Here is a 21,284-nt window from a genome sequence, read left to right on the forward strand (position 1 = left end):
GAGGCTCCCCTCCACCACCTTGATACATATATGTCTGGTGCAGGGCAGTATAGGATATATTTATGTCTTAGTACAATAGATGTTGTCGAGTGAGTGAGCACAGTGGGCAGTTGGACTATTCCTGGCAGCCATACAAAATGTGTAGCAAACATGTGACTGTACAGGAGTTCCTGAAACCCACATACCCTACTATATTAACATATCTGATTAAACTTTCCTTTGCTGGGTGCCTCAAATGTCCATAGCCATTGCAATACCACTAGATATGAAGAGACTGGGGGATGTTGGGGTGAAAAACAGTGGCCTTCACAGCTTAGGGTTTAAATATCCTGTTTTTGTGAATTTTATTAAAACATATCACCATGTGGACACATTGCTACGGCCCCTTCTGAGCTGTCATGACAGGGGCCTGTGTAAGTGAGGTGCCCTGAAGCTTAAGCTCTTTAACTTCCTGGCAAATTTGCCTCGGCCTCCCCATTCCCAACATCTTCCAAGCCCCTATCCCAGCTATCCTGGATTATTGCTGTCATTTCCTGTTTCTTCCTTGCCCGTCTGTTAACACAGCGACCAAAGCGATCTCATAAAAAACTCAGATCACGTCATACCTCAGCCCAAAGGCTTCCTGTGTTTTCCATCTCATGCCCAGTAAAAGCAAGTAGCCCAGGAGGCTCCGCAAGACCTGGCTCTTACCGCCTTTTTGACCTCATCTCTTGGCCTCCACCCCTTCCTCACTCCGCTTTAGCCACATGAGCCTCCTGCAGTTTCTGGAGTGGCCAGGCAGGCTTTCACAGGGCTTTTGCATTTGCTGTTGGTGCAGCCTGGACCACTTCTTCCAGGTATCCAAAGGGCTCCCTCTCTCACCTCCTTCACAGAAGCCTGGCTGGACCTCCCTGTTCAAAAATGCATCTCTCCCCACACCTGGTCCCTATTCCCTGCTTTGTATTCTGCCATAAAATGTACCACCCTCTGACACACTACTAAATTCTGTTTATTGTCTGCCTTCCTCCGCTGAAACGAGAGCTCCGGGAGGTGTGGATGGTTTTTTTGTCCACTGCTGTATCCCAGTGCCTAGAACAGGGCCTGACACGCAGTGGCTGATTTCTGGCGAACGCAGCGGATTCTGCCTTCAGCGTTCTATTCTCCATCCCCACCAGCAGCCCACAGGACCACCTTCTCAGGAAGGGCAATGAGAGTACAATGACTGAAAGGCCAATTTTCCTAAAAGAGAAGAGCAAAGGTGAACTAGTGACAGTGTTTGCTAGCACTGGAGTGATGCATTTTTACAAAGAGCTGTCTTTTGTGAAGTGAATCACCAGAGGGTTTGGTCACTGAGCTATAAACCTCTGGCACCTCCTCCCCGCCTTCCCAAAGATGTAATCCAGGGTAACTGTGGTATTAATCAGAAATTGCCAAATCATATAATTTCTCTTCCCAGTTCAAGGAAAATAATACAAAAGAAAAGAAAATAAAAGGTAGAAGAAAAGGAGACATTTGAAATGCTTATTATTTATCTTTTCTTCATTTTTTTCTCCTTCTGACTAAAGAGAATAAAATAAACCAGAAAATATTACAGAAAAGCAAGGAAAAGTCTGTTATTAGAGCAAACGATCAGAGAAGTGCTGGCATTCTGGTGTGGTCAATGAACTTAGCGCCATATAAATATATTTATATCAGTTATACATATGAAATGTTTTAAGATGCTAACAAAATAAAAATTTTTCAACAAGTACAGGTAAAAGAAATTATGTGAACATTATGCGAGAAAGGCTACCATCAGGGTACGTTTTCTTCCAATCTTTTCTCATATGCATACATTCGTACATACTGTTCCTGTCATATATGTACTTTTTGTATCCTGATTTTTTTCTTCAGATCAAATAAACATTCCATGTAGCAAATTTGTCTGCATGTTTGTAATTTTTTTTTTTTAAGAGACAGGGTGTCACTCTTGCTCAGACGGGAGCGCAGTGGTGCAATCATGGCTCACTGCAGCCTTGAACTCCTGGACTCAAATGATCCTCCTACTTCAGCTTCTAGAGTAGCTGGGACTACAGGCGAGAGCCACTGCATCCAGCCTGCATGCTTGTAGTTTTAAAGATGCACAACATTCTATCCTGTGGCAATAACACGTTTAGCCATCCAACTATAATTGGACATTTATGTTGCTTACATTTTTCACTCTTAAAATGTTGTTATGAACTTTTAGTGCATATAGTATTTCTCTCCCTAGTATTTTCAATGATCTTCCTAGGATGATTTTCTAGTAGTAGGAAAATTGAGTCAAAAGTGATGACTCCTTTATGGTTCTTGAAAGTGAGAGTAAAACTGCGTTCCAGCAGGTTTGTGCCAGTTTACAATGAAGCCAGTGAAACGTGTGAGTACGAATTTCACCATACTCTCGCCCGCATTTGATATTACTACTATTTATTTTGCTAATTTAAAAATGATTATTTTAATATGTATTTTCCTATATCTATTTTCCTTGATTATTTCTTCTGCTGGGAAATGCCATTTCATGCCCCTTCTGCAATTTACCTTTGCGGTTGTCTCAATATTCTTATTTTTTTTCATGGGCTGTATATTAACCCTTCCTCATATGCACTGTATTTATTCAATCTGTTTTACATTTCTGGTTATAGTGTCATCTAAAACAATTTAGCGCTTTTATACAGTTCAGATCTTATCAAGTCAATTTCTCCTATTACATGTGTTCTTTTAAAATCCTCTCCTTGTCTTATCTCCACAACTTTATTTTATTTATTTGAGATAAGGTCTTGCTCTGTTGCCCAGGCTGGAGTGCAGTGGTGCAATCATAGCTCGTTGCAGCCTCAAACTCCTGAGCTTAAGTGATCCTCCTGCCTCAGCGTCCTGAGTAGCTGGGACTACAGGTGTGCACCATCACACTCCGCTAGTTGATTTCTTTTAATTTTTGGTAGAGATGGGGGTCTCACTATGTTGCCTATGCTTCCGTGACTTAAATAAGAATTTAATTCTGCTTTAGCTCTCTGATTTTCATTTCTGTATCTAGCTATTTAATCCATTCATTTTGATGTATGATCTTTACATTGATCGCTATCCTAAGGGCTAACTAGTTATCCAAGACTAAATACATTTGAAGAAACCGTTGTGTAACACAAGACAGTAGACTATGCCTATATAAAGAGTTCGTGTGTGCTGGGGCATGGTTCCAGGTTCCCTGGGGAGAGACAAGGAAGAAGCAGCCCCAAAGGACTTAAAATGTGACGTTCAGTGAGAAAAGTGAGTATGACTAGAATAAAGCATGGGAGTGCACGGGAATGGGAGTGCACGGGAATGTTCCCGAGGTGTTTCTACCTTGCCCTTTCCGTGCATAAACAACACTGGAGAATGAACTCACTTCCGAAAATAACTCCTTGACCCAGAGGTTTACCTAGCTCGGTAGAGTCCTTTAAGTGCTTCAGGAATGAGGGCTCTCAGCTGACCGAGTGCAATACATATACTGAGCACCCGTTGAGTGTATGTACAGTGCTATGCTAAGCACCTTGTGTGGGTACCTTATGGGATGCAAAATAGTCCTGGGGCAACCACGAGTTAAGCTGAGTGATGAAATAACGGAGATGAGAAGATTAATCCGAGCAGATAACCCAGCGTAGCGTTGGCTCTACTGCGCAGCTTTGCTGGTGTGGAGTGAGTGTGGCGCTGCACCTCTAAAGGGCTGCGTCCACCCTCTGTCTTCCTCCCTACCTCTCAGTTGGCCGAAGCTTCTGATCACACAGACAAGAATCTCAGTTTGCTTTCCTGCTGGCCGCCAGGAAGCCAAGTTCACTCAAGCTCTCCCAAAGCTTTTGCAAGAGTGGGTCTTAAATCCTGGCGGGGGGCACGTGCACTCATTTAAGATTTAAAAAGGCATCGGAAATGCCTGTCCCCCATGCGCACTGCTGGCCACAAACCTGAAGACCCAAGCGACCACACTTGGTAGGCACTTCTGCCCTTCTGGTCTGGTTCCCACCCGCCCATCCCGAATCGCGGTTATTTTTCCCGGTGCTCACAGCATGCAGACCACAGCCTGTGGCTGCTAGTGTTTCCTTTGCTAGGACCACGTGTAATTGTCTTGGCTTCGCATCTTTTGACGGGCAGGCAGGTGGACAGGGACTTGCCCTATCTCAACCGGGTCCCCAGTTTGGCAGGAGTGGATAAATCTTGAAAGAGAAAAAGGATCTGGGCCATTTAACCGTGGCATGGCAGGTCCAAATCCCCAAACGTGTCACTAGTGACGTCCCACGTGGCAGATTCGCTCTCAGGGAAGCCCGTCACCGTTTCTGTCCGGGACACCCTCCCCCTGCCCACCCTCCGCTCCGGGAATTCACCCTCGGGGCCGCCCCGCCTCGCTCCCTCCCACAGCCCGGCGGACCGGGGACGAGAAGGGCAGGCGCTCCCTGCAGAGTCCCTGGGGCGCTCGTGGCTCGGGGTGCGCGGTGGGACTCGGTGAAGCCGGCGTCCTCGCCCCAGAGCCGCGGCTCCGGGGCCGCTGGAGGAGCCAGAGTGGCACCCGGATGACTGATCGCCGCGGAGAAAGTGCCCCGGGACTGTGACCCCCGCGCCGGGGGGCGGGCGCAGGGCGTGGCTGAGGCGCAGGAAGATGCCGCGATGGGACCGGGAAAAAACCACCGACCCCAAAACACCCACTGTGTTTCTCAACCTGAGTTCCCCGGTAGCGGTCGAAGGACCCCAAAGGCTGCATGGCGCCCCCCTGGCCCCCACCCACCGGGGCGTCGCTTCGCGTGGGTGGGCTTCGCGTTCCCTCTGGGGTTTCAGAGCCACCACGTGACTTCCACGAAGCGCGGGGCGCCGGCGGAAAGTCGCAGCAGGGGTGGATTTGGGACCCCGAGGTGCGGAGAGAGGGCGGGCAGAGGAGGAAACGAGGCGGGGATGGGAGAAGGAGGGCGGGGCAGAAGTGGGACGGGAAGGACCGCTGCCGGGACTGGCGCGCTGGGACACCCGGCCCACGCGCGGAGGAGCTGGGAGAGCGGGAAGCCCGAGGGGGCGGGGCTGGCGCGGGGCCGTGGGTGCGGCACGAGGATGCCCGCTGCGGGACAGCGCCCGTAGGCAGCCCCGTGGGCAGGGCGCGCTGGCGGGCCGGGCCGGAGGAGCGCCCGGCATGTCGCAAGGGCTCCCGGCGGCCGGCAGCGTCCTGCAGAGGAGCGTCGCGGCGCCCGGGAACCAGCCGCAGCCGCAGCCGCAGGTAGAGGGCGGGAGGCTCAGGGAGGGTCGTGGGGTGCGGGGAACCGGCGCGCCGCGGGGGGGCGAGGAGGTGGGTGCCGGAGTTCCGTGGTGGTGACTGCGGAGGTGCAGAGGTTGCTGGTGCGGCCGGAGACAAGCAGAGGTAAGGGCGTGGGGGTGTGGGGGTGTGGAGGCGAGCCAGGGACCCCGGCGTGCGCACAGTGTCCGCGGCGCCTGGAATGGCTCCTGCGCCAGCTCTTGCGCCCTCTGGGAGGAGAAGCCCGAGAGCGCCCACGCCTGGCTGGGCCGGGCATGGCCGGTGCTCCCCGGCACGTGGGCTCCGCACTGCCCTAGGGGCCGCCCCATCCTCGCGCAGCCAGCGACTACCACCCCACCGCCCGTGCCTGTAGCCCCTCCGGGTTTCCCCGGGGTTGGGCTGCCGCGGGAATGGAGAACGCGGGACTGGTCAGCCTGGGCGGGGGGACCTACAAAGGGCCGACTCCGCCCCCAGCTGGTGGAAACCCTTTGCCCCTTCCCAGTCCGCTGTCCCCTAGCAACGTTTACAGCTGAGCACTCAGGAAACAGACCAGGCTGGCCACAGGGACGGCCATCTGGAAACTTTGCCTGGGTCTTGGCCACCTGCCTTACGACGAAGACTGGGTCTTTTCATCCTTACTCCCCACCTTCCCAGTTCAGCGCTGGGCACATGTCATCAGGTGACGCTGGAGTGTCACAGAGATCTGAGTTTGGGCTTCGGCTTTGCCACACACAGGCTGAGCAGCCTTGAGCAATTTGTTTAACCTCTCCGACCCTCCGTTTCCCCATCTGTAAAATGAATATAATAACATCGATCTCTCAGGATCTTTGAGACTGAATCAGATACTATTAATAACGTAATACTATCTGTAACTTTTGCTCACCTCTTTCTGTCTTGACTAAATGTTTCTGCTGGGTTGGCAGGTGTGATCATGGTGATGAGTCCAGTTTAGAGTCAGCTCCCCGAGGGCAGTATGCAGGCTGCTTTCTTGTGCTAGTGACTTTTTGATTACGGAGAGCAGAGGCATGAAAAGCACTATGCAGAATACTTTTTTTTTTTAAAGTAGCAACTTCAACAAAGGCAGGTAACTTCTTGAGGGCATACTGTGTGCTGGGGGCTTTAGGACAAAATCTCATTTCATCGTATCCCAATCCTAAGCATTAGGCTGTTAGCACCAAGTCTGCAGAGTTCACTGACCCTTTGTTTAGGGCTTGTGTCCCCGGTGTCTGGGACAGTGTCTGGCACATGGTGGGTGCTCAGTTAATACGTATTGAAAGAATGAATGAATTATGTTTGCAATAAATGAGAAAACTGAAAATTTAGAGAATTTAAACCATTTACACAAGGCCATGTTGACACTGAGAGACAAAACTAGGACTGGTGTGATTCTAAAGCTAAAGAGCTGTCTTCTAACCACATATTCCCCTGTAATGTTCTGGTTTTGTTTATCAAGACTTCTTTGCCTCTCTAGAAGACTGTATTTTCATACTTTGTCTCTGTTCCCTTAAGCTTCTATTTGCTATGTATGTTATTTATTCTTCTCCTTTTTATACCCTTATAAAAAATTCTTACCTGTAGTAACTTGGGAAGTTATGTGTCTTATTTGGAATACAGGACAAGATCAAATGATAACTGAAAATATCCATTTTTGTGTTATTAATATTTGCATTCCATGAATATTAATAACTGAGTGGTTTTCCTGTATTTGTACCTCTTGGCTCTTAAACTCTGTAAGTGTGGTATTTTTCCCGCTTGGTGGTGTCTCCTCATGGGGCTCTAGAAAGCAAATACTGCTCTACTTTTTAATGTTTTCTATAGCTGATTGAAGTGTTTTTACTATGGTCGGTACATTTTCCTGCCTGCCTGTTTCATAATCACTCTTGAGGGATTTGACTGAATTTGGTTAAATCTTATGTATGGCTAACAGCTTTCAAGACACATCAAAAATTTGCTTTCTGATTCACTCTGACTTCTGAAACAAAATGTCAGCCAAGCATTGTTCAAATGAGTACATTGTCAGTGGGGTTTAAGATCATTTGGTGTGTTGGTAGAGTTATGTGGTTGCAATTAGTTATAAGTGTAATCATGATTTGCATGCAGCATCAAAAGTACCTTTCATGCGTGGTGGTGTAAGGACTGGCAAACAGCAAGTTCCAGATAGCAGATCTCTCCACCGCCCAACAGCAAGTTCCAGATAGCAGATCTCTCCACCGCCCCCTGCCCCCGCCCAGCTTTCCAGTCTCAGATGGACAACATTGACACCACAGCTCTTCCAGGCACACGCCCTGTGGGCTAGAGGTTTATGAACGTTGGTTTGGAGACCAACAGACCTGAGTTCCACTTCCCACTCACCCACTTGGTGGCTGTAATACCTGGAGCAAGGTCCTTAACCCCTCTGAGTTTCTTATTCCTCATCTTTTAAACAGCAGTCACACCACACACTTCACACACTCACATGGTGAGTGCTCCTGGGCAAGGGGCTGTTGTGAGCCCTTTGGTGTAGCAACTAGTGCTGCTGTCTACTGCAAAGCAAATGGTGAAGCTCTGTGAACAACACTGAGTGACGAGACAGGGCAGAGAAGGGTAAGGCGAGGGGCCACGACATCACGCCCACCCAATGTTTTTCCCCAGAGCCCTGAGGATGATGACAGGAAGGTCCGAAGGAGAGAAAAAAACCGAGTTGCTGCTCAGAGAAGTCGGAAGAAGCAGACCCAGAAGGCTGACAAGCTCCATGAGGTGAGACCGTGGTAGGGACAAGCCACCTGAGAGCCACACCACCTCTGCCCTTGCACGAAAGTGGGGGTGATGACATCACTGTTCTCTTTATCACGATTTCAGCAACACTCATGTCTAATTTCTGCCAGGTCCTTCCAGCCCAGTGTTCTCACTGTTTGCTCACACACATGTTCGTTCCTCCCTCATCCACCAGGTGATTCTCTAGCTCAAGTTTCTTTCATTATAAAACAAAACAAAGCCTCTTCTGGACCCCGATTCACTTTCAAGTTCTTGCTCCATTTCTTTCCTTCCCTTACATCCGTGCTTCTTGTTTTGCTTTTTTTTTTTTTTTTCCCCTCCAAAGTTATCCTTTAACATCCTTACTTCTTAAAAAAGAGTAGTTACACCTGTTGTCTCTGTGTCCCCGGTTCCTGGTTATTCCCCAATCCTCTGTGATTTAATTTCTGCTACCTCCTCTCCACCTGACACACAGATATGCGCACACAGACACACACATCCACACATGTACCCAGCGTGCATGTATACACACACACCCCCCCCTACAGAAGCTGCTCCCACTGCAGCCACCTGTGCCCTGGCACTGCCCTATCCAGGACCCTCTTTCTGGTCCTGGATCCTTTACCTTGTTAGAACATTTGACACTTTGGACCCATCTCTTCTTAAAGCTTTCCCCTCTTTTGCTTCTAAAAGACCACATTTCCTAGTTTTCCTGATCTTCTTCACCAATTTTCTTTTCTCCATTTCTTTGTTAGCCTTCTACCCTCTATTTCCTTAAATGTTGGTGGTGACGAGTGTTTCAAACTCTGCCCTTTTTTTTTTTTCTCACCCTAGGAGACTTAATCTATTAATCTGTTCTCCCAGCATCAGCTCCCAACATCGATTACTCCAGGCAGGCCCTCTGTCCTGGATCCTAGACCCCATAACTTCAGTGTCTGCTGAGCTGTTTCCCCATGGGTCCACTGCAGGCTGTTGTGATGTACCACATCCAGAAAAGAGTGTTATCCATTTACCCAGAGACTTTCTCTTCTCATTGTCTTCAGACTGTAGTTAATGGAGCGAAACATCTTTCCCATCACTCAAATCAGAAGCCTAGGATTTATCCTAAGCCATTCCTTTTCCCTCCACCCTCATGCGTACACCTGCGTAATCCTGCAGTTGGGACCTGGGGCTGCGCCATACCAGGAACTGGCCTCAAAAGCATCCGAGGATCTTTTTGATTGGAATGGGCCACCGTTCCATGTTCTTGTCTTTGTCGGGGTTGGTGTGCATAATTAAAGATTTTAGTTTAGCTCTTTCCTGCCATACTTTCTTATTTTTTTGAGACAGGATCTTGCTCTGTTGCCCAGGCTGGAGTGCGATGGCATGATCATGGCTTGCTGCAGCCTCCATCTCCCAGGCTCAAGCAATCTTCCCACCTCTGCCCTTAATTTTGTCTTTTGTTTTGTTTGTTTTGAGACAGAGTCTCACTCTGTTGCCCAGGCTGGAGTGCAGTGGCACAATCTCGGCTCACTGCAACCTCTGCCTCCTGGGTTCTAGAGATTCTCCTGCCTCAGCCTCCCAAATAGCTGGGACCACAGGTGCCCGCCACTACGCCCAGCTAATTTTTTGTATTTTTAGTAGAGACAGGGTTTCACCATGTTGGCCAGGCTGGTCTCATACTCCTGACCTCATAATTCACCCACCTCGGCCTCCCAAGTGCTGGAATTACAGGCATGAGCCACCGCGCCCGGCCATTTTTGTAGTTTTGTAGAGATGGGGTTTTGCCATGTTGCTCAGGGTAGTTTCAGACTCCTGGACTCAAGTGATCCACCTGCCTTGGCCTCCCAAAGTGTTGGAATTACAGGCATGAGGCATTGTGCTAGGTCTCCTGCCATGCTTGTCTCAGCAAGGCCATTCTGGGGCACTGACAACATGGAGACTCTGAGGTGTGTTGGGGAGAGGAGAGGAAAAGGGCAATCTTAAAACTCTGACAATGAACAAAGAACAAATTTAGAATGCACATACTCCACAGAGAGGTGACCTTCCGATATAAATTCACAGTGTGGCATAAATCATAAATGTCAGATTCTTTCCTGAAGTAAGAAGGCTGGGCCCTCGAAGGAGGCTAGGATCTCTAGACTAGTGTCACGGAAGGTCCCTCCCAGCCTTCATCCTGAAGAATTTCCACAGAAGAGTGGTAATGCCCTTTGCCTCCTTTCTTTCTTCCCCCTTGCTCCTGAAGCAATTGTGATTCTAGCATCGTGTTACCAAAATAGCCCCCAGAGGGGAACTGTGGCTCCCAGTTTGTGCATGGCCCTATCTATATTCAGACCACATGTGCTGCTGGATGGCCAAGGCATTACTCCTGAAGAAGCTCCTAGTCCCAGCCAGGTGCCTTAATATTTTTAAAAACTAGTTTTAAAAACATCAGTTTAAGTCTGGACTGAATATGTATCCAGAGGACAAGATCTTGGACAAGATCTTTCATGGAGCACGGTCAAGTAGATCCATTTCACAAATACCAAGCATTGCCATTGGGTCACAAAGAGAGGAGGAAGATCTCATGCCTTGCCTGTCGGTGGGAAACCTGGAATTTCCCAAGGAAAGGATGTTAATTTCCTACTGCTGCTGAAACAAACTGTCACACATTGGGTGGTTTAAAATTTACTATTTTACACTGTCTTACAGTTTTGGCAGTCACACATCAGAAGTAGGTCACATTGGGTCAAAATGAAGATGGCAGCAGGGCTGCCTTCCTTCTGGAGGTTCTGGAGAAGATTCGTTTTCTTGCTTTTTCCAGCTTCCGGAGGCTTCAGTGTTCCTGGGCTTACGGTCTCCTTCCATCTTCAGAGCCAGCAATGGCCAGTTGCATCTTTCTCAGGCTGCGTTACTCTGGTGCTGTTTCCATTGTCACATCTTCTCTGACTCCCCGACACCCTCTTTCACTTACAAGGACCCTTAGGATTGCATTGGGTCTGCCTGGATAATCCAGGATAGTCTCCCCATCTCACGCTTCTTAATCACATCCGCATAATCCCTTTTGCTATGTAAGGTGACATAGTCACAGGTTCAAGAGAGTAGAATGTAGACTTCTGTGAGGGGTGGATCGATTATGCTGCCTACCACAGTAGGTAAGGTAAATACAGAACTTTACGACAGTATCAAGAAAAGTACCTGTTTGAAGCGTTGGCTCTCTCGCACTTTCTGTTACTGCTGCATTTGATAACGGAGTGAACCAGGTGCCTGGGAACTTCAGAGTGGTGCCACGTTTACCCCTATCTGATCCCTCTTGGAACTGTGGGGTGGAGACCCCTTCTGTAGGGTCCCTGGCCTGCTCTCCAACCCAGAGACTGTGTTGCATGACAGTCTTGCCAGCTGCCCTTTCCAGAAATGGGGCGGGTTGATCTGAAACCCAGACCCTCCATGGAAGAGCACCCCCTTCGCCTCTCTCTCTGTGGGGCTGAAGGAATGGGTCAGGATTACACACCACTGGCAGATCACCTTAGCAAGGCCAGTTTTATTGAGAAACACAGGGTCAAAGAGGCTAGGACAGCGGCTCCACCTGTATAGAGACCCCAGAGCTGTAGCCCTCACCTTAGCTTCACTATCTCCACACAAGTGTCACTGGTCACAAGTGAGTGTGAAGAAGCAGGCAACTGGCTTAGGAAAATGGAAATATATCCCAAACCTTCTGCAGAACCAGAGGAACATCATTTCTGAACCGAATCATTACTCACCATGTGAGTAATCCCTTCCCTGTTCCTTCTAGGAAAGCATTGTAGCTGTAGGGATCATTGGATGATTAAATCTACTATTGGAGGCAAGGTATCTGGTTTAAAAATGGTGTAAAGAACCCTTTTGCCAAGCTCCAGCGAGTTGAGCACAGAGCACCTTGCACACTGCTTCTGGTCATGACAGCCCGTTAGGACCCCTGGACCTCCCAGGCCAATCTAGCATGGGGACACCATGCATAGGAACCTCCTCCTCAAATCTGGAGTGAGGCCAGCTGATTGGGAGACACCAGAGGGCCCAGAAAACAGCCACTGACAGCCACTGCCTGCTGCTCCCTGGAGACTGTGGTGCATCAAAAGGGCTTTCTTCATCTGTTCCTCTATCCCACACTGCAGGGATTGCATTTCTGAATATCTCAAAGTAACTCAAGCTCTTTAGTTGCATTTCTTGCATATCGTGAGGGGGGATATTTGGAGCAAACGTGTTTAAAGTTTCCACTTTTTGGCCAGGCACAGTGGCTCATGCCTGTAATCCAAGCTCTTTGGGAGGCTGAGGTGGGTGGATCAACTAAGGCCAGGAGTTTAAGACCAGCCTGGCCAACATGGCGAAACCCCATCTCTACTAAAAATAGAAAAATTAGCCGGGTATAGTGGCGTGTGCCTGTAGTCCCAACTACTCGGGAGGCTGAGGCAGGAGAATCGCTTGAACCTGGGAGGAGGAGGTTGCAGTGAGCCAAGATTGCGCCACTTCACTCCAGCCTGGGCAACAAGAGTTTCCACTTTTCTCTGCTCACCTCACTCACATACTCCGCCTGCACTTGAGCCTCTGGTTTTTTGGGTTGTTTTTTACTCTTTCGTCTTCCTGGGTTTTTTACAAAATATGGAACACTTTATGAATTTGCATGTTATCCTTGCACAGGGGCCATGCGAATCCCTGTATCATTCCAATTTTAGTGTATGTGCTGCTCAAGTGAGCACTTGAGCCTCTGTTGCCTCCAACGCCCTGAGAAACTTGCTCCAACTGCAGCTCTTAGGAGTTTTTCGGCCACCTCCCTCCCTTCCTTGTTCTCCATCTCCAAAGGCCTAGGAGTGTCCGTCAAGGCGAGACCTCTGTGGAGGGGAGGATGGGGGAAGAGGCTGCACAGGCCAAGCCAGAGAGGCAGCGGCTGGGGTTCCCCTTCACATAGAGTTTTCTGGGCAGTGGTTGCTGGCAGTTGGACTACGGTGATGAGAAGCGGGTCTTAACATGTGTCTGTAGACCTCAGAGTTCACTGTGGGCTTTCAAATCATCCCTCCAACCCGCTCACACCTCCCGTGGGGATTTCGACCTGCATTCATCTCTGAACACTAGGCGCATGCCAAAGTCCACACTGACAAATGAGAACCAAAGTGAATAGGCAGGGTCTCCTCTCACCCAGGCTGAAGGGTGGCTCAGAAGTGGGTCAGACTGGTTCGACCAGACACCCCAAAGGTGTAAGACTGAGAAAGAATTTTGAGTCAGAAAAGGAAAGCAGCAGTGCCATCCTGAGGAGCCCCAAATGTCACAAACTGTTGAATGACTTGGGCAATGTGATTGTGTTGTGTGTCGCCATGGTTTTGCAGATATTGCATGTTCTAAGAGGAAGCTTCATGCCAGCACCCATGTGGCTTAGAAACTGATGATGACACTCATTTGTACAGCCCTTGCTGGTAACAGTTTTTCTGCTGGGAAGTGCATCAGTGAAGGCTTGGGAGTAGACTTATTCTAAAGTACTGAGATCTTACAGCCTCTTACTTCTGGTAACCATCATGGGGAAATCTGGACCCAGGCCCTGCCAACCAAACGCAGAATTGTTGATGCTACAAGAGAGCTGCAGTTGACCTTGAAGTTAGGAGTCAGATCCCAAGTCTGTGTGACCTTGGAAAAGTCACTGTACCTCTCAGAGCTTTAGTTTTCTAATTTGTGAAATGGGGTCTGCGTGTGGCTGTGGCCTCCTGGTGGCCTGTTCCTACTTCTTTCCTTATCACCATAGTTGTCATCTCTGCTCACTTCTTTACCAGTCCTTGATCCTGTCTTTAGCCTCAGAGGCACCCTGGACCCTGCGTATCCCTAGGCAGCCCCTTGATCCCAGTCACTTGCTCCTAGATGCCCAGAACAGGGTTTCTCAGCCTCAACACTGTTGATGCGTGGGGCAGCATAATTCCTGGTTGTTGGGGGGTCTGTCCTCTGTGCTGTTGGATGTTGAGCAGCATCCTTGTCCTCTAGCCACATGATGTAGTAGCACCCCCCACCAGCTGTGATAACCCAAGCTGTCTCCATACACTGCCAGTGTCCCCTGCTGACTGCCACAGTTGCCCTACTTGAGATCCATTGCCTTAGGCAGCTTCATTTCTGAGGCAGAACTGGGATCCACAGTGATTTCACCACCTCTAATTTTTAGGTGTCTGCTTTGAAACTGTCCCGGCAAATACCCAGAGAGGGAGTACAGCAACCTCAAACCCTCCTGTAGCAAAGGATTTGGAACTTGGCAGAATTAGAGCTGGACGGGTCATATGTTTGGAAATAATGAAGGGTTTAATGGTCTTTGCTTGCTTTTTGTTTGCATTTACTCCAGGAATTTCTTCTGGGTGTGAGGTGGGTTTCATTTCTTCCCCCTTTTGCTGCTATTCGGTGTTCTCTGGCCTCTTCTTTCTTCCCTCCCAGCTCCTCTTTTTATTTTCACAGGACTGGTCTCACCTAAAGATTTTGACTTCTTCTCTTGTTATTCTCTCAGCTCAGTAAAAGTCCCTCAGCCGGTTTATAAGAAAAGCTTAAATCCTGGAAGAGAAAGTCCCTGTGGAGAAGGCAGATGAGGGGCCCGTGGGGCACCTGTGACGGGAAGCTCTGACGACTCTGAGCAGGGGTTGGGGGAGGGCAGGGGACCTCAGGGAAGCCTCAGGCCACAGGGCTGCGCACACACGGCTTCCAGAGACAAAGCCGTGAAGCTCAGAGCCTCTTGCTGTGGAATTAAGTATATGTAGAAAGGCAGCTTGGAATATTCTACCAAAGGAAGAGGGCTTCTTGTCCTTCGGAATCTACTTAAAATGTTGTTAGCATGTTGGAACTACTCAAACGTACTCTCCATTTTACTTGAAAGTGAAGGGCGTTTCCAGCTGCAGGGTGGAGTGTGTGTGAGTGTGAGTGTTTCTGTGAAAGTGAAGGTGTGGAGTGTGGATGTGAGTCTGTGAGTGTGTGTGACTGAGTGTGTGAGGTGTGTGTATGTGTGTATGACTGTGTGACTGTATGACAGTGTGTGAGTGTGTACATGTGTGAGTGTGTGTATGAGAGTGAATATGTGTTTGCAGACGTGTGTGTGGCTGTGTATGAGCGTGTGTGTGAGTGTGTATGTGCACGAGAGTGTGTGTGAGTGTGTATGAAAGTGTGTTTGCGGACACGTGTGACTCTGTGCATGTGTGTGAGTGTGTGGGTGTCTATGTGTGTGAGTGTCTGTGAGTGTATATGTGTGCGAGAGTGTGTGTGAGTGTGTATGAAAGTGTGTGTTTGCGGACACATGTGTGACTCTGTGCATGTGTGTGTGTGAGTGTGTGAGTGTGTGTTTGCAGACATGTGTGTGTGCTGCAGCTTTTCTCATCCCTCTACTGCCTGCAGGATTTCCTTGATGCCTCGGCTTCCATCCCATCCTCCCATCCAGATTCTCCCCTTGCCCATGGAGGGCTTATTGCTGGGTTTGTAGACAGAATTCTGACTCCAGAACTAGAGCTTGTCAGAGGCCAGAGGAGGGCATGAGGGCTTGGGAGTGGGAGGCAGGGAGGAGGATGGAGGCAGAATGGGGCCGGTATACTGGTGAAGCCACATGGCCCCAGAACAGCCTGCTGCCCTGGAGAGTGCTCCAGAACACCCTGGGAGCCTGCCTGGGGAATGGCTCAGATAGACTCTATAGGCAGCCCCACCAGACCCCTTGCTTCTGAAAGGGAGGAAGATGCCGAGAGTCCATTATAAAGGAAAGGGTGGAGTTAAAGAGAAAGCAGAGGATGAGGGCTGAGGAATCACTGAGCATGTGGATGCTGGTGGTGTGGTGCATCAGGCAGGGGTAGAGGAGAGGAGTAGCAGAAGTTCCTAGGTCCTTTACATTTCTGATCTTTGGGGAGAGACATTACTTAATATGAGTGAGATTGAATATGATACAAAATAGAATAGAACACATAATAAAAGATGTGGTTCCTGTAGGTACTGTGGTCAGGGAAGCCTTCCTGGAGGTGGTGGGCTTGAGCTGAACCCACGCAGAAAAGGAGGAAGGCAGTCCAGTTGAGGATAACTGCATGAGCAAAGGGGTAGGATTGATAATTTGCATGTGTCTTTGGGGGCTATAAGATCAGATTTCTTTAGTGATACTCCCTTAAAATTACTACTCAGAGAGAAAGTGTGAAGAGTAACACAATTGGGCCCTGAGCTTGGGAAATGCATGGTGTGCATGATACAACAAAGCCTTACTATAAACTAGAAATGAATGAAAACATTTCAGCAAGATTTAAATGAGATTGCCAGCCTAGAGAGGGTCTCTATTGGCATGCCGTAGAGCTCTGCTATTGGCTATTTATTGTAGAACTTATTAATGACTTGGATGAAGAAAAGAAAGACCTGCATGTTAAGTTAGTGGATGACTTCAATCTGTGTGCTATCATCATTCATGAGACAATGCAATTGAGATTCAAAAAGATTTTGCAATTTTGCTGGGCTGGGAGATGTCCAAATAAGGAATGAAATTCAGTGGAGATGGATGTAAAACCCTACCCTTAAGCCCCGTATCATCCATCATCATCCAAGGACAGACAAAGAAGCAGCACAGGCAGACAAATCTTGCATTTCTCTGCAGGCTCAGGGAGAATCCTCAGCAGCTTGGGCCCAGCACAGGAAAGGTCACTGCCACACATTTACCCTTGGCATGGTCTCCAGAACCATGCATTGCATCCTGGGAGCAACATTTTCTGAGATATTCTGGCAAATTGGAGTGTGTGTTGGTGAGGGTCCCCAGAAGGGCAAAGAAAAGCCTGATGCAAGGAACTCAGAGGACCTGAGACAACTGAGCTCAGAGAATATGTAAAGGGAAGTGGTATGGGGCTGTATCCTAACATTTCAAGAAGTGCGATGTTGAAAAAAGCATTGGATCTACTAGGTGTGGTTCTGTTAAATAGAACCAAGCCCAATAGGTACATTTGAAAGTGGGAGAGTTTGGATCAGTACAAATAAGAGCTTTTTCTTTTCTTTTCCCTGCCTCCCTCCCTTCCTCCCTCCCTCTCTCTCTCTCTCTTTCTTTCTTTCTTTCTTTCTTTCTTTCTTTCTTTCTTTCTTTCTTTCTTTCTTTCTTTCTTTCTTTCTTTCTTTCTTTCTTTCTTTCTTTCTTTCTTTCTTTCTTTCTTTCTTTCTTTCTTTCTTTCTTTCTTTCTCTCTTTCTCTCTCTCTCTCTCTTTCTTTCTTTCTTTCCTTTCGTTTGTCCCTCCCTCCCTCCCTCCCTCCCTTCCTTCCTTCCTTCCTTCCTTCCTTCCTTCCTTCCTTCCTTCCTTCCTTCCTTCCTTCCTTCCTTCCTTCCTTCCTTCTTTCCTTCCTTCCTTCCTTCCTTCCTTTTTGTGTTGGGATCTTTCTCTGTTACCCAGGCTGGAGTACAGTGCTGTAATCATGGCTTATTGCAGCCTCGAAATCCCAGGTTCAAGCAATCCTCCTGGCGGAGCCTCTCAAGTACCTGGGACTATAGGTGTGCATCACCATGCCTGGCTAATTAAAAACAAATTTTTTTAGAGATGGGGTCCCACTGTGTTGTCCAGGCTGGTCTCAAACTCCTGGCCTTAAGTGATCCTCCCACCTTGACCTCCTAAAGTGCTGAGATTACAAGCATAAGTCACCATGCCCAGCAAAGAGGATTTTTCTTTTTTCTTTTTTATTTTTATTTTTTTTTGAGATGGAGTCTCGCTCTGTCGCCCAGACTAAAGTGCAGTGGTGCGATCTCAGCTCACTGCAAGCTCCGCCTCCCGGGTTTACGCCATTCTCCTGCCTCAGCCTCCCGAGTAGCTGGGACTACAGGCGCCCGCCGCCTCGCCTGGCTAATTTTTTGTATTTTTTAGTAGAGACGGGGTTTCACCATGTTAGCCAGGATGATCTCGATCTCCTGACCTCATGATCCGCCCGTCTCGGCCTCCCAAAGTGCTGGGATTACAGGCTTGAGCCACCATGCTCGGCCCCTAAAGAGGATTTTTCTAGTAGAGTAGCCCAGAAATGACAGTCTGTCCATTGAGGGCAGGAGTGCCCAGAACAAGTTGGATATGGATGGTTTCTACATTGTGTGGATTGGGCTAAGGGTTCTCTCTGATCCCCTGCAGTTCTACGCCTCTGTAAACTCTGATGGAGAGGAAACTGAACAGGTGAGTGCTGGAGCAAAGCCAAGGCAAGGGATGTTTTCGTTTGTTTGTTAGTGCAATCAACAAACATTTGTTGTGTTCCAGGTACTGTTCTAGGTGCTGGGAGTATAGCTGTGAACCCAACAGAGATCTTCGGAAGCACATCAGCATTTGGGGGAACTCACTGCACAGGGGCATGAGGGAGCTTTTTGGAGTGATGGCAGTGTTCTGTGTATTGATCAAGACGGGTGTATACATTTGTCAAAACTCACTGGATCATACTTAAAATAGATACATTTTATTTTATGTAAGTTATACCTCAATAAATAGTTTCTCCCAGTGGGAGGGGAGAGACACTCATCAAATAGACAAATACCTGGATATCTGAGTGGTGGAGGGGACATGCATAATGAGACAGCTTTCATGGGCAAGAGGCAAGCAGCGCAGCACAGGAGGACGGAGGAAGGGAACACTGCATCAGAAATGATGTTGCCCATTCTTTGTGTCCTCCAGGAATATGAGTGCCTGGAACAAGAAAACACCATGCTGCGGAGAGAGATTGGAAAGCTGACAGAGGAGCTGAAGCACCTGACAGAGGCACTGAAGGAGCACGAGAAGATGTGTCCGCTGCTGCTCTGCCCCCTGAACTTTGTGCCAGTGCCTCCCCGGCCAGACCCCGTGGCTGGCTGCTTGCCCCGATGAAGCCGAGGACACTCCTCTGCCCAACAAGGAGGCTTGGTCATTTTCATACCAGGGAGGAAGGGTTTCCCTTCACAATTGTATACAGGGGGCACCTGTGGCCAGGCCTCCTCCTGGGAGCTCCAGGACCAGCCAGCTGTGTCCCCTGCAGACTGGGCTCAGCACGGCATCCAATACGCGCAAGACTCACAGAGCCCTTGTGCAGATCCAGCATGGAGGCCACCTTCAGGAATGACTTCTCATCCACCCTGGCAGCTATTAGGTTCTGCTGTTATGCAGAGCCATTTCCTCTAGAATTTGGATAATAAAGATGCTTATTGTCTCTCCCTTCTCCAGTTCTTGGAATTTAGAGGCACAATACACTTTCTTTTCCTGGAGAGGTCATCTTCTGTCTTCTCCGGGTGTTCTGTGGCTCATGGGTCTTGCTTCCCTGCCTGGCTACTCTCCCACAGCCATGGCAGACAGGGGAGGTGGCTTTAGGGGGCTGTGTTGGAGCATAAACCAATGGGACTTCCTTGCCACTTCTAGGCCTTCAGAAGTCTTTGACCCAGCTGGGTCACAAAGGTGCATGCTGGGTGTGACCCGTGTCTTTGTCATGCTCTGCACAGCCTTCCACCTTGGCCAACTCTCACACCCATGCTGGACTTGCGTGGGACATTTTCTATTCCAGGTTGGTTTTCTCAACGGCACCATCCACTCCCAGGCCACCTTCTTGTTCTATAGTAGGTGTAGGATAGGGGAGAAACTTAGTATTAGTCTGAGTCACAACTGAGTGGAGAAATTTGTCTCTTTATTTAAACAAATATTTGGGTAGATGAGAAGAGCAATTTCCTTTCAAAAAGCCCTGTCTGCCCGACTCGTCTTTTGGGAAAAGCAGAACCAAGCCAGGTGGAAGTTGGCCCCAGCAAGGAAAGCCAACCGGGAAGATACTTCCCATCCTCCAATTCTCTTTTTCCCTGGAAGAGAGGTGGTTCTGGAGGGTGGAGCCATTCCATCATAAAGGGAACAAGAAATGGGAACAGAAAGGAAAGTGCTTGGTTGTAAATGTAGATGGTTAAAGAAGAAAAGAAACAAGAAAGAAATAGAAGGCAGCCCCCTCCCAGGGGTGAAGGACTTGCTGACTCTGGGCTACTCCTCTCAATGCCCCCTTTCCTAGGGAGAGTTCCCCTTCCTACTGGAGGCCTGCCTGGTCTCTAACACTCACAGGCTGAAGGCTGCAAACTTGCCCTTGTCAGGCGTGTTGGAAGGCTGCTATTAGCGAACAGAACTCATGCCTGCTGGGAGTTCAGGGGCAGAAAGCATGATGCAAGATTTTAGAACAAGAGACATTAAAATAATTCATTCTGACCCCTCCACTTTGCAGAGAAGGGGCTCAGGTGCGGCAAGGGGAAGAGATTGCTCAAGGTCAGAACAAGGCTGAGACCTCAGGTGGTCTCCCACCTGATCCTCTGTGAATTGAGTCAGGTTGATGCAACAAGGAGGTAAACTGGGTGTGGCTCAGCTAGTGTCGAAATGTGGCCTGTTTTTCCTTCTGCACGGTTCAGATGAGCACCCTGTCTGTGGTGGTGGACTTAGAGCCGGGGCCCCAGGGGTCTCTGCAGTGGTGAGTAGGAACATACGAAGTGTGTGCCTGGCACATGCAGGAGTTTTGCTGCTGCTGACTTTCAACTCCAGGAATTTGTGGCCCTGCAGGAGTCTCAGCCTGATCCTGCAGAACTTCCAAGTTCTCCAGGCTTGTGGACCCCTCTGACTGACCCGACTTCCAAAATCCAGCTGTCCTGACTGTCCACTGACCTGCTCTGACCCTTGTGGTCATTGCTGTTCTACTGTATGCTCTCCTACTCCACTGCTAACTCCAGGGTGTCCAGGCCTGCTGGCCCCATTGGCCTACTTATCCGTAAGCCCTATCCAGCCTGACCTCAGGTAATCCCCTGGCTCCACGTCATAATCCTCATTAGTCCCCTAGCTTCCATTTGCTATGCACCCTCAAGGCCTTGCCATCCCCCAGCCCCTCTACTCTGGCTGGGAGGCTGGGGAGGAGAGGGTCCATGTGGGATGAGGCAAAGGAGTACGTCCTGGAGGTGATGGTGCATCACTTCCCCACAGTTCAATGGCCAGAACTCGGTCACCTGGCCCCATCCAGCTACAAGGGAGGTCAGGAAATGAAATTTAGCAAAGCGCTCAGTAGGAGGAAGAACTGGGTTTGGTGAATATCTGTCAGGCTCTATCATAGGATCCAGCCTTTTCTCCCACCCCCTCACTGAAATTGCCTCCTTGGAGTTTACCAGTAAGCTCTGGTTAGTAAATCTAACGGTCACATCTCACGTCTTATTTTCCTTTACTTCCCAACAGCCTATGACAATGGCTTTTACCTTTGTTCTTTGTTCTACCTGCTTCTTCTTAGCCACCATCTATCTCTACGCTGATAACTTTCCCATTTGTATCCAGAGCCCAGTTATCTCTCTAGGGGGCAGCCCTGTGGATCCATCCAGCTGCCTGTTAGGTGTCTCTCAGAGGATGTTTCACGGCATATC

At 49.0% G+C, this 21,284-nt stretch overlaps 1 protein-coding gene and 1 non-coding gene across 3 annotated transcripts; one reads left to right on the forward strand and one right to left on the reverse strand.

Annotated features, from left to right (window-relative positions):
- Positions 1-4,612: 4,612 nt before the first annotated feature.
- Positions 4,613-19,085, forward strand: BATF3 (basic leucine zipper ATF-like transcription factor 3). 2 transcript variants are annotated; one of them, XM_007988497.3, is made up of 3 exons: positions 4,613-4,868; positions 7,868-7,972; positions 18,565-19,085. In XM_007988497.3, the coding sequence occupies exons 1-3, from the start codon at positions 4,719-4,721 to the stop codon at positions 18,751-18,753; spliced, it is 444 nt and encodes a 147-aa protein (XP_007986688.1). In that variant the 5' UTR covers positions 4,613-4,718; the 3' UTR covers positions 18,754-19,085. The 2 variants fall into 2 exon arrangements, with proteins under 2 accessions (XP_007986688.1, XP_007986689.1); XM_007988498.3 differs by lacking the exon at positions 4,613-4,868 and adding an exon at positions 4,977-5,221.
- LOC119619813 (U6 spliceosomal RNA) lies at positions 12,557-12,660 on the reverse strand. The gene has a single exon (XR_005236267.1). It is a non-coding gene; the product is annotated as a U6 spliceosomal RNA (small nuclear RNA).
- Positions 19,086-21,284: the final 2,199 nt, after the last annotated feature.

Source organism: Chlorocebus sabaeus, chromosome 25, assembly GCF_047675955.1.
Source record: "Chlorocebus sabaeus isolate Y175 chromosome 25, mChlSab1.0.hap1, whole genome shotgun sequence".
Lineage (NCBI taxonomy): Eukaryota > Metazoa > Chordata > Mammalia > Primates > Cercopithecidae > Chlorocebus > Chlorocebus sabaeus.